The sequence below is a fragment of the Sorghum bicolor genome, chromosome 6 (genome assembly GCF_000003195.3).
Source record: "Sorghum bicolor cultivar BTx623 chromosome 6, Sorghum_bicolor_NCBIv3, whole genome shotgun sequence".
Lineage (NCBI taxonomy): Eukaryota > Viridiplantae > Streptophyta > Magnoliopsida > Poales > Poaceae > Sorghum > Sorghum bicolor.
In genome coordinates, this window is record NC_012875.2 from 60031660 (window position 1) to 60045097 (window position 13438).

General features: G+C 46.3%; 2 protein-coding genes across 2 annotated transcripts; one reads left to right on the forward strand and one right to left on the reverse strand.

The window, feature by feature from the left end:
- On the forward strand, window positions 5611-7420 carry LOC8085868 (DNA damage-repair/toleration protein DRT100). Its single transcript, XM_002447276.2, has one exon. It carries the CDS (start codon window positions 5611-5613, stop codon window positions 7198-7200), a length of 1590 nt encoding a protein of 529 aa, XP_002447321.1. The 3' UTR covers window positions 7201-7420.
- LOC8076462 (NDR1/HIN1-like protein 6) lies at window positions 10652-12023 on the reverse strand. Its single transcript, XM_002448728.2, has one exon. The coding sequence runs from the start codon at window positions 11669-11671 to the stop codon at window positions 10928-10930; it is 744 nt and encodes a 247-aa protein (XP_002448773.1). The 5' UTR covers window positions 11672-12023; the 3' UTR covers window positions 10652-10927.

The window sequence follows — 13438 nt, forward strand, 5'->3', positions numbered from 1 at the left end:
AAGTGAAGTTGGATCAGACTATCAGAGTCAGTTGGATAGCGAGGCAACATGATTCAGATTTGTCAGTTTTTGGCATTTTGAGTCCTTTATTAAGGTGCTCACTTTCCCTCCTTAGCTTTTCCTTGAAAAAAAATGCCTTTTGCTAATAGATTCGATATTGTCCTTTACTATCTTTCATGCTACTACTTCTTTAATTTTCTCGGAGCCAGTTAATTAATTAGTTGAAAAAAATGCCTCTTGCTATGATCGAGCAGTACTGAACAAATAATGGCGATCAGTTTGTTAATTATATTTCCACTTTTTATGCAACTATGCAAGCATATTTTACGTACTGTTAACACACAAGTACGTATATATCTGCAAGCAACACTGTACGTACAGTGAATTGAATCTAGACTCCAAAGAAGTACTATCTCAGTATTGTTAAGGAATCTACAAGATCTTGCCAATCGGTACCTGTGGTGACGAGGATCGTACCATGCCGGCCATATGTTTTTGATGTGCAGTAGCTATCAAATATTCAAATGTATTGCTAGCCTTGTTACCAAAGGTATGCAGGGACCACATAAATAAATTAAAGCTCCAATCCTTACACGCACGATCAGTTTGGCCAAGTTGATCACTGCACATCTCTCTCTCTCTCTCTCTCTACGTGTAAAGACTCGGGTCCTTGATCGATGCTGATGAAACTCCAACTTGACCAGAATGCATAGAGATCAACACATAAATTCATTCTTTATTTAATTTGGAACCTCAGCTCAAGTAAGAACTGCGCTTTATTTCACGGTTTCACCGTACCATAGTACAAGATATATTTTTGGTGAAAAAGAAATACATTACCCAACAACCCACACAATGCACTTGCTTGTGAACAACATGAGCATATTACCAGAAAAATAACATAAACATAGCCTCAACTATATAGCCCCTTCCATGCTATATGCACTACTCTACATAATCTAATGCCGTTATTACAGCATGATGATGTCCCTATATATGCATGCAAAAACTTTCAAGTAGTACTAACAGATCCATCTATCTATCTATCTATCATCTAGAAACAAAGCGCATGTGCAGTGCAAAGATCATCTTGATTACACGAAGAAAGTTACAATCATTGTAATCTTTTACAGACTAATTATTATTTGACACTGAGTGGGATGAGTTAGAAAGCCAAGCTTCTTTTGGTTAGAGAAATGGGCATGCTAATGCAGCCTCAACTTGCAGGGAGAGGGACCCCGGCCACGCCCGCAGTGCAAACACATGTCATTGGGTGAAACATGACATCTGAGTCGGCTGTCCTTTCGTCCTTTCCATCCCCTTTAATTTGCGGCCAATTCAAAATGGCGTGCTCACCAGTCACCACCGGCCACTGAACGAAAAAAACAAAAAAGATAAAATAAAGGGTAGCTAGCTAGCTCGAGTTAGTTCAAGTGTTGAACGCTAGGTTGGCAGTTCATTCCTGAAAGATTAGCGTATGATTTGCTCCCTCTTGTCACTAGTGCTGCATAATACTTTAGTAATGTTTGCAATCACCTGCATGCGTGCATGCCCGGCTACCAAAAGCTAGCCTACATATACTATCAGAAAGTAGTAGAAACTTATATTGCTAACTTGTACGGAAGAAAATGACAGTCTACTACTCATGTAATCTGTAACAAGATCACAATGTTTTTATTAACCCAAAGGCATGCAGGGGGCATGCAGGAATGAACTGTGTATGAAACTACAAATCTGATCTATTCGTTTTGCTGAAAAATTACAGCTGAAAGTACTATTTGTTGTGAGAGAAAAACAATATTCGTTTGCTGAAACAGTATGACTCATAAATACTGTTTTTTGATGTGCAGTATGAATTAACCTACTAGGTAGGAGTAATTTATATGCAAATATCCTCCAGGGTTAATGATAAATGCATGACTTATTTTTCTAGAATTGCCATTAATTACCACATGAACTGCTACTTGCATTGGCTGCAGGCTTATATATAAGATAGCAATTAATGTGATCATATCATTTGCATCCAGACGCAGCCAATAGAGATTACTAGTGTACATGCATGATAACAACGTTTGAACCGGCACACAATTAGGAGCGCAAAGCTTTACGACAAAATGCGACAAAATGTGGTTAGGAGGAGATAAAAGGATTGCTTAAACAAATGAAAAAGAGGAAGGCATGCTTACAAGGGATGCCAAGGTATGCATGCGGCAGAGCATGCTACAGGCGAGTGCTGAAATAATAGAAGGCGGCAACGTCGCAACGCGACACTGAACTATAGCTCTGATGGCGCCGCGCGCTGTAGTGGAGATGTCACCACTCACCATCAGCAGTGCCAACGGCTTTGCGATTTGCGTACGTACGTGTTCATGCCCTGGTGGGAGGCGCACACGCAGACGATGCCACGCACTTTTTTTGGATCGGAATTATTGGGGCTATATATATACTGATAGGCATAGTAGTGTCAGGCAACACCAAATCAGCAAGAAACCGTGAAAGCAAGATTGGTACGTACAGTAGAAAACAAGGATCAACAACCTGATTTTGATTGTGAACTGTGACTTGAGTAACCTCCGGCCGGGCCGGGCTCTCCAGTCCGGCCGGCATCGATCCGGTGACATGGGACTAGAGACGTGATAATCGAGTCGGGTTCGTCCGTTCGGGTCAGGTAAGAAAAAAGGAACACTGGTACATTTTTTTCACCCGGCCACTAAAACACGTACATTTTTTCGGCTATTTCTCGTATTTGTTTTGGGTTTCCTTGAGTTGAAATTATTTTTTGTTAGTTAGGTCAAACTCGAAGTTATGGACAAGCCCACTCAATACATTGGTTTTGGGTTTCTCTCTTACATATATTTGTTTACGGGAAAATATATGTGGTTTGTACCCATGTTTCATTATTTCTTTCATATACAAACAAGACAATACAAACCAACGGCTGCACTGGTCGTCTAGCTGTGTATAAATGTAAAAAGTCTATTTTACCTCCTTAAGCCATCTCGTCTTATTTCTCTCATCTAAATCTAAAAGTAGACATCCTATCCCCCCTGCTCAAGACCATTCAAAAGTACCTCCCTGTCCTAAAAATCTATATAAATAATAAATACCTGATAAATCAACCATAAAATTGCCTAAAAGCTTCTTAAAAACCTGAGAGAGATTGTAAAGATACATTGCTAAAGAAATCATTTTTTAGATATGCCTCTTTTTTGTAGAGATAACTCTATCAAAATTTATCTTTAAAAATAGATTTTGAGATGGCCCATCTACGGAAATCCTCTAGAAATAATCTCTATTTTTAGAGGCAATCGACATGACCACCACTAAAAATCTCAATTCTAGAGACGGCTAGTAGATTCCTCTAGAAATGGAGGCATTTCTTAAGGTGGTTGGCAATTTGGTTCACCTCTAAAATAGGTGAACAACAATAAAATTTATAACATATTTAAATTAAGTCAGATAAAGACAAACTTTATATCAAACTTATAGTTCTCAAAGGGATCTACTACTTTATAGTTGATGAATTCTACATTTGAAATCATTTAATACCCAACAAGTGTTTGTTTAAAGCCATTGTTAGGGGTTTCCTAGTGGGCCTCTACTAGATTAAAACACTTCGTTGCCTTTTTTGTCCCAATTTTAAAATTTAGTAATTTCTAGAGGCGGTAGGATTTGGCATCGATTATAATGTTTTGGTATTTTTAAGATTTTTTTGTATATTGTTTCCATTTTCTTAGAGCTAAATCTATTTTTAATAGCTTCTAAAGATAGGTTTCATGTGCTCTAAATATTTTATTTGGTTTTTTTTATCTCAATGTGTCTCTAGGATTTTTATTAAAAAAATTTAGAAGCTTAGAGACAGTTTACATGGTTTAAAAGACTTGTTGAGTATTTACTAGATCTAAACTTAAAAAAGGACGAAATACCCTTCAAAACGACTTCAAATCAGGCTAGAAAAGATAATTTGAATGATTTTGAGAGTTCAAAGTGTACGACGAAAGAGGTATCTCCTGGAGGCTTGGGCTCCTTCTAACGCGAAAGTCGTGGTTCTCTCATTTCCGCCAAACCAACATGCAGCCGCGGTCCAGGCCTGCCTAGTGGGGTGGGCTGAGGATGCATACATACTACACGACCATGTAAGTTTCGGCCCATATATCCTACGTTTATGTGCCAAAAACCAGAGCGTGATTTTCAATTCAAAAGAACCTCGTACAGTCAAGCAAGTGCAAAGCCAGAAAAAAAAGTTTGTTCCCGGATTAGCACAACACAGTGGTGGAGCGCATGAGTGCGTATCAGCGCATGCTAGCTTGGTCATAGTTGAGGCTATACCAACACGATGCTTACGTAGTCGTGTCTGGCACTTGGCATAAAACGGCAACATAATCCTGCAAAAGTTGTAACAACGAGGCGTGATGATGATTCAAGGACCTAGAGCTGCCAGTAAAGCCTATGAAACTGCACGTCGTTCGACTCCATCACCATCCACCGTCACTCGTGTAGTCCCTCCAATCCTAAAAAGAGTGCAATTTGTAGATTGATTGATTGAACCAAAAGTTTTTTTTTTGAAATTAAACCAAAATAACAAAAAATAGTACTACTATTTATGGTTCCAAATTTTCGTTCAAAAAGTTTTATGTTTCCAAATATATTTATATGAAAACATATGTCATAATTAATCTAATGATATTTATTCGGTCTGATGGTATGTTTTACATAGATTTATTAATTGACTCATTTTGTGAGATGGGGAGAATATATTATACACTACTGCTTCTGTCTACACATACTGTATTACATTTCGAGGAGTCAAAATTCTAAAATTTTACTAAATATATTCTTTAGTAAAAAAATACTCATATTTATGATAATAATAAATTATTATTATTATTGGATAGTAAACCTATTTAGTTAGAATACGATATTTTTTCTATAAATCTAATCATATTTGAAAATAATTGAGTACGTAAAATAAGACGTGTACTTATTTTGAGGATGGAGTACCAGCTTGTGCCCCGGCCACACTCGTCGATTGAAAGGCAGCAACGGCTAACCGACGGCACATCGAGTGCCCCCTCCTCTTCGTGGCGACCATCGAGTGCCTTTCGCTGCCCACACCTATCACGCACCCCGTGTTGCGCGGCGCGGCGCATAACCACCGGCCGGCCCGTTGCCCCCCGGCGACGTCGGCGAATTCGAAAGCGGAGCCCCATACCATACCATACCCTCCTGAAGTCCTGAGCTCATGCGCCGGCCGCGCGCCGCGGTAACTGTGACTGACTTGTCTCGCTAGGCTCCCCGCGAGGTGCCCCGGGCCCCGGCACATGAGCACAGTGAATGCACGCCACGCGCGAGGCTCCCGTCCCCGTTCGTCCTCCGCGCCACGACGTCGCGCGCTATAAATACTCAGGCGCCGACCACGTACCGCACTCGCAGCTCCCCACGGCCACGCACGCACCATCATACACACACACACTCGTGCTCGCTACGTCAAGCCACCGTCGTCTTCCCTACCTCCTGGTGCTTTTCGTTCTGATCCATGATCACACGTCGATCACATCATCACCGGCGCTAGTGCAGTAGTGTTCTACCGCGCCGTCAGCTACGAGAACAATGCAGATCTCCGCCAGGCTCCTGCGCGTCGTCGCCATCCTCCTTGCTGCCCTGCTGCCGCGCTGCGCGGGCCACCACGCGGACTCGTCCGGCGTCATTGGCTCGGCCCGTGGCGGCGACGACAGGCCGTCCCCGCCGTGCTCGCCCGCGGACCGGGCGGCGCTGCTGGGCTTCAAGGCGGGCGTGGCCGTGGACACGACGGGCATCCTGGCCACGTGGGCCGGCGGCGACTGCTGCGGCGCGTGGGAGGGCGTGACCTGCGACGCCGCCACGGGGCGGGTCGTGGCGCTGCGGCTGGAAGCGCCGCCGCCCAACGGAGGCGCGCGGCGCTACATGCAGGGCGCGCTGTCGCCGTCCCTCGGTGGGCTTGAGTTCTTGGAGTCCCTGGTGGTCCGCGACATGGCCAGGATCGGGGGCGCCATCCCGCCGGCGCTGGCGCGGCTGGCGCGGCTCAGGCAGCTCTACCTCGAGGGCAACATGCTGTCCGGGCCCGTCCCGGGGAGCCTCGGCGGGCTGCGGTCGCTACAGTACCTCTCGCTCGCGGGCAACCGGCTGGACGGGCAGCTGCCACCGGAGCTCGGGGCACTCTCCGGCCTGGAGCAGATCAACTTCGCCCGGAACCGCCTCTCCGGCGCGGTGCCTCCGAGCTACGTGAACCTGTCGAGGCTGGCGTACCTTGATCTCGGCAGCAACCTCTTCTCCGGCGCCATGCCCGGGTTTCTTGGCCAGTTCAGGAACCTGGCCTTGCTGGACCTCAGCAACAACAGCTTCTCCGGCGAGATACCGGCGTCGCTCTACACCCTGCGTAGCCTGACGGACCTGTCACTGAGCCATAACAAGATCGTTGGCCAGATTCCGCCCCAGATGGGCATCCTCCGGTCTCTGAACTCTCTGGCCATGGATGGCAACATGCTTGTAGGCTCCATTCCAGCATCACTCCTCGGCCTGCAGAAGCTGTGGTACCTGAACCTGTCAGGAAACGGGCTCTCCGGTCCACTCCCCACCGGCGCCGGCACTGGCAACGCCTTGCCTTCCTTGGTATCCATGGACCTCTCCCGCAACCGTCTCACCGGCGACATTGCCCAGCTGTTCAGAAGCTTGTCGACGGCGGCCAGCCATTCCAACAGAACTACTAGTCCACAGGTTGTTCTTGCCCAGAAACTAGAGCACCTGGACGTGTCGGAGAACAGGATCACCGGTGCGCTGCCCGACTTCGCCCGCGGCGCGGGGCTCAGGTGGCTTGACATCTCGGGCAACGCCATCGGCGGCCAGATCCCGAGCTCGGTCTCCAAGCTGAGCGGCCTGGAGAGGCTGGACATGTCCAGGAACCGCGTCAGGGGCACCATCCCTGCGTCCATGGCGGAGATGGTGCGCCTGCGGTGGCTGGACGTGTCGAGGAACGAGCTCGTCGGGAGGATACCGGACAACTTCACGAGACTGACGGGCGTGCGGCACGCGAGCTTTAGGGGCAACAGGCTGTGCGGGCAGATACCGCAGGCCAAGCCGTTCAACCTGTTCCGTGCGGCCGCGTACGCGCACAACCTGTGTCTGTGCGGCAAGCCATTGCCGCCGTGCAGGAAGATAGGGTGACACGGGATGGCCAATGTTGGTGCAGCCCTGCGAAGGGTGTGGATGGAAATGTTCGGTTGTTAAATTAGTTTAGATTAGAGTACCTCTGTGTATTTTTCTTTCAATGCAAAGTCCAGTTCATCAGAGCACTTCTGTGTGAGTCTGAATGCAAAGTTGTGTAATCGTGTTAGAAAAGAAGTGCAAATGAAGACAAGCTTTGATATGTAGTGTATTTGAGTTTGAGGGTCATATTTGTTGCAATTCTAGTCATTTTTTGCTATAATTTAATTCAGAAAACAAACACAACGCGGGGTATAACATGGTTCTTCCTAACCCACCGACCATTTCAAATTTGTATGCTTATAATCATGTCCCCGTAGCTCCCGGTACCGATTTTAATGACACTTTGAATCGGTTTAAAGATAAATTGTCTAAATCCATTGAGGAGAGCTTGGGTGTACAAATTAAGCCTAATAGGACCACATATCATAAGCCATACGCTTTAAATTTTGATTTCATGAAAGCACCAGATGGTTGGAGGGTACCGAAAATTCAGTGGTGACGACAATAGATCATCTATGGAGCATATTAGCATGTTTCTGCTCAAATGGGCAAAGTTAGTACTTTAGATTTCATGAAAGTTCACCATTTTCCTTTATCTCTTACCGGTACAACTTTTGCATGGTTTACTTCATTACTGCATTGTTCTACTGGTTCATGGGCTGAATTAGAAGAGAAATTCCATGCTCACTTTTATAATAGAGTCCATAAAACTAGATTATCCCACCTTACATCGGTTCATCAAGGGCATGATAAGTCCGATCTTGATTTTATTAAATGTTTTAGAGACATTAAGAATCGATGTTTCCATGTGATGATTTCTAAAAGAGACCTCACTGATTTGTGTTTTACTTGTTTACCTTCTAGTATTAGAGAAAAAAATTTGAGCATTACGAGTTCCTTAATGTTAATCAATTACTGCAAAAAGCCAATGCGATCGAATCTCATTTAAAAGAATCTCGTGATACTCGTAGGTCTCATCGTTCAACTATGCATGTTGTAGAAAGTTATTCTAATAACTCGGACAATGAAATTAAAGAATGATATGCTGTTGAATTTGTGTGGCCAACGCAAAACAAACTAGTTGCTTGTCCTTCTCTCAAGCTGATTCACAAAATCGGAATAATATGGCTGGATTTTTGAAGAATTGCTTAAATTCGATCATCTTAGAATTAATTATACATTGTCGTCAGCTAAAGAGTTAAAGAGAGAAGGCTCGTGTCACCTTCGTCCCACCACTAGATCTACCCTTTTGACACAGCGAAGGCCCTCATCATCACTCCTTGGACGGTGCAATTCTGACAGAACACTAACGACACACTAGGGTCCTAGGGGTTCCTCGTAGGGGTTACTACTCAGATGGGCCCTAGCCTGGTCCATGATCTACTGAAGGACACGAGACAAGGTGGCGTACTTCAAGCGATTGAAGATCAACTTAGTGGCTTGCTAAGAAAACTAGGTTCTGTAATAGGACTAGGACTCTTCTATTGTAACCGATTAGTACTAGATATGTGTCATTACCCTCTCCTCTATATAAAGAGAGGTACAATGCATCCCCTTGTATACATAATCATATCAAGCAATCCAATGCAAAGTCTCACGCAGACTAGGCGTAAAGGCTTTTATCGATTCTCGAGGGCCCGAACTAGTATAAATCGTCGTTTCCTTGTGTTACCATCAAGTTCTTCGTACATCGAAGCCCTCTGAACATCGTCCCGGGTACCCCCATGACGAGTTGTCGGTCATCAAACACCAACAAATGGTGTGCTAGGTAGGGGCTTCTGGCGACTTCACGATTGAGAGCTCGGTGAACCTCAACGACATGATTTTCTTGTCGTGTACCACCTTCATCTTTGGCTCCTGGATCTGCGAGGCGGATAACAGTGGCAAGCTTCAAAAGCTGCTTCATGGACATTGCGGTGCCTCAAGCATCACCAAGCATCTCAATGACCACGCTAGATCATCTCGTTGAGAAGTTTTCACACCTCTCAATCTCCGATTCAACTCAGACATGGGATCCCTGTATCAACCACGACTCCCACTTAGACACGTCAAACCTGTCCGAGTTGGAGGTCCCATCCGAAGCCCAAATCGAAGATCCAGTTCGTTTTCCACTCGGACTCAAAAATTCAGCTACAATCTATCAAGATACAATGAGCTATCTCATGTAGCTAGAGGAGGAGATTCCCTTGATGGGTGCTCAAAAGGGACTGGTCCTGTCTATCACATTCGAGGAAGGCATTGTTCGTTGGTCGGGTGCTCGGCCTGATACTTCTTCAACAAATCCATCTTGTCTAATCGGTATGGTGGATCACCTACCCTATCAAGATGGCAGTACTCTTCCAACCGGCGACGACCACAACTCTACAGAGATCATGGACAGCGCGACGACTATAGAATCTAGGACTCAATCGGCCACAAGACACTCCCGTGAAGTCTTTATGGCCGGTCAACCACCCAGATCCCTATGCCTAATCCACCAAACATCTAGGAAAGAAAAGAAACTTTATCTAATATCTGCGCAGATGCCCCGACACACAATAGAGAAATGGAAGAACAGAAGATGACAAATTCGACGCAACCACGCCTAACACCACAAGGAAGAGTGGGAACGGTATGAAGCAGCCTGCTAAGACGTCGAGCAACGACGCTTGGCTATGGAGGTAGCATACGAACAACGCCTACGAGATAAAGAAGCAGAACGACAACACTGAGATCGTGATGCCCATCGAGCTTCTGCATCACGTAATCTCGAGCCCGAATTCTTGGAAGTAGTTGTCCACATGGTTTTCACTACACCCTACGCCAACGTCTACACCCTGGTAAATGAGATGGCAACCATAGAAAAAGTGGGAGGAAAAGGAGAAGGAGGCACCTCGCTGGCGATAGTGGCCTAGGAACGCTGTTAGCTGCTAGAGAGAGAGAGAGAGAGAGAGAGAGAGAGAGAGAGAGAGAGAGAGAGAGGTGCAGTGACCTAATTCAAGCATAGCCACCGCGGTAGAGGAGGGAGGGACGCGGTGGACATGTGGCGCAAACAAACCCGCACAGCTAGAAAAAAAGTAGTTTTTATCATAGCTTTTAGGTCTTATTGTGTTTTTCGTGGAAATGGATTTGAGTCAAATTTTTATATAATTTTTGCGAAGTTTGTGTATTCCAAAGGGAACTAGGGAATTTATAGAAAGATCCATAGTTTACTTGACTTAGTTGAAAAGGGAGTGTTTGTCTATAACATGACCTGTTTTTCCTTAAGAATTTTCTTTTACAAAGTGCTTTTCCCTCTAATAACCCGGCCATAACTCATACTTGCATCCTTTTAAGTTAAATCCATTTAAACAACACAGTAAAATTTATATGAAATTCGATGGGTACAATAATCAAATATAAATATATTTCAAATAACAACGATGCTTTATTGACACGTATAAATAATTTCATACCAAGTTTTTTAAAATATGTAAATGCATACCGAATAATATTACACTCAAGCTATGAATACACATGCCGAGAAGAATGGAGCGAAATTGTACACCTCTACCACCCATGTTGAAGCAGAGCTCAACCGGTGGATTCATCGTCATATACAAGGAGATGTAATCTTATTGATATAACTAACTAATGCACTGTAGAAACATGACAAACAATTTGAACAAAATATGGCCAAATTCATAAAATTAAGGTATTTATCTATCTAGATCTTAAGCTTAAAACTGCAAGTATTGGATCGGATGTTCAGCTGCGTGCCTGCCTGGATATTGTCGACCACCAGGTTGCAGTTGGCCTTGCCCGTCATCTTCCACAGCCTGATGGCGCCGAACTTGATGCGTATCGGCACGCGGGCGCGCACGGTGAGCGGCACGAACCCGGCCTGCCGCTGCTGCAGCAGCTGCGCCGCGACGTCGCTATCGAGCCGCGTCTCCCCGGCGAGCGAGATGTTCGGGTGCACGGTGGTCCGGTGGCCCTGGTACAGCGCCGGGAAGGCGCCGCGGCACAGCACGGTGCCGTTGAAGGACGCCGTGACGTCGCCGCCGTCGTAGTAGATCCCGATGCGGCGGTTCGGGTTGGTGGCGGTCACGTCGACGTCGAACGCGTCGGTGACCGTGGCCGTGGTGGTGTTCACGTCAAACCGGGTGACGGTGAGCCGGTCCACATTGAAGGTCGGGATCTTGGGCCGGAAAACGAGGTACAGAATCCCCGCGGTAACGCCGAGCGCGACGACGAGCAGGACGAGGGCCAGGAAGGTGTAGCACACGCACCGGCAGCACCGGCTGTGCCTCCGCTGGCGCCGCGGCGGGGGCAGCGGCGCTGGTGCGTACGGCGGCGGGGCGGTCACCGGTAGTAGCTGGTCGTGGCTGGGTTTCTTGGCATGCTCCGGCGGCGCGGACGGCGGCGGCGAGCCCACGCTCACAGGGTGGATCCTGTGGTAGTCTGTCATGCTTGGTCGTGTGCTGCGCTCAAACCTGCTGCACGGCCCTGTACTTCTCTCCGGTGACCGGCCGGTGTGGCGGCGTTGCCTGTACGAAATGCACGAACGCCGCGGCTGCAGGACTGGATAGTTAAAGGCTTAAAGCTATTGTCGTCTCGGTGCTCAGTCGTGTATATATGTCGTCGCCATGTCTTGTTGGTCTGGCTTGGCTCTTCTAGACGGCTGCCCTTGACTCGGCTCGCCATGGACCATGGCGGCATGAGTATTGACTTCCGCGTTTTCCCCTCTCTCTCCCCTGTGTGTTTCGTGGAAGAAGAAATCACATGCCTGCCTTTGTGTTCTCACTCCTGTGATGCTCGTGACATTTCCAGGATATACATATATATATAAGTTTTTGACTCCTCGCCGCCGCGTCCGGGTGCACCTACGCGTTCTAGTGAGCATGCTGCTGTTGGGGGCAGGTGAGTCGTGGTGAGCGTAGCCGCCAGTGTCGTGTTGCAGTTCGACACGCATCGCACGCTCTGCGCCTGCGCGGCGTTTGCACTGCACGTACGTGGATGGTTGCGGGCTTGCATAAAGGTGGGCCTTTCTCATGCTTCGTGTCGAGCTTACGCGTACTGTCACACTGGTCTACGCGTACGTATCCTAATATACAGATCGTGTCATGCCACATGACCTATCGTTTGTCAAAATTCTAGATACGGTGTGATTCAGAATTTATCGTGCGGTACTCAGGCTGTAGCAAAAGGTCGTGCACGAAAGTCTCATCTCAGGCTTGCGATGGCCGGTTCGCCACGGGGCATGATGGAAGAGTCACCGTCGGCACGAGACCACCAGGAGCATGTACAGACGTATACCGTCGGCCTGAATGAACGGACGGTCGGTGCGGCAACAGCGATCCCTGGCCGTGTCGTCGTCATGCCGACCTCACCCCTGTCGTGTCACGGCAGAGAAGGCGAATATAACTAATTGTCTAATTGCACGGAAGATGCCTAATCCCTGCAGGCACGCATGCTTCATTTGACCACTGGCCGGTTGTTGTTGTTAATGCGTTGAACGTTCTGATAGCCGGGGGCTGCATCCGGGAGCCGAAAGCTGTTTTCGTCCGTCATGACGTGATCAACGGTTGCCTGCAAACTTCCGCCATTTCATATTTGCACGGCAAGGTACGCGCGTTCCTTCCTTGCTGCATTCACCCAACTAATTACGTGTTACCACTACTAGTATAAACTGAGCCGGCCTGCCTCGTCCCAGCTTCGCTTCGTAGGCAGTTTGTGGGTGAAAAGTTTTTTTTTTAATATTTTAAAAACCGAGAGACGAATTTATTAAATCAATTAATTTGTCATTAACATATATATGTTACTGTAGCAATTATAGCTAATCGTGGACTAATTAGACCAACTCCAACAGCTTTTATTTTTATTGTGGAGACTATTTTAGAATTTGCACAACAAAAAGTAAGCTCCAACAGATGTGTTATCTAGTTTTATAAAATAAAAAGTTAGCTATACCTTAATTTTTAGTGGTCATATATATAGTCAACCACTGACACTAGCTATCTAGTTTTATAAAATAGAAAGTTAGCTATACCTTGATTTTTAGTGGCCATACGTAGTCAATCACTGACACTAGCTATCTGATTTTGTAAAGTAGCAAAACTGTTGTGGACTTCTTCTTTTTTAAGAAGTTTTCTATTTTATAAAATGGCTAAATAATAGAATTTGGCTACTAATTTTATCCAAGCTCTTGGAGTTGCTCTTAGGCTTAAAAGATTCG

What these genes read in the sequence shown, in the direction of transcription:
- LOC8076462 (XM_002448728.2), bottom strand. Translation starts at nt 11,671, where the DNA reads ATGACAGACTACCACAGGATCCACCCTGTGAGCGTGGGCTCGCCGCCG.
- LOC8085868 (XM_002447276.2), top strand. Translation starts at nt 5,611, where the DNA reads ATGCAGATCTCCGCCAGGCTCCTGCGCGTCGTCGCCATCCTCCTTGCT.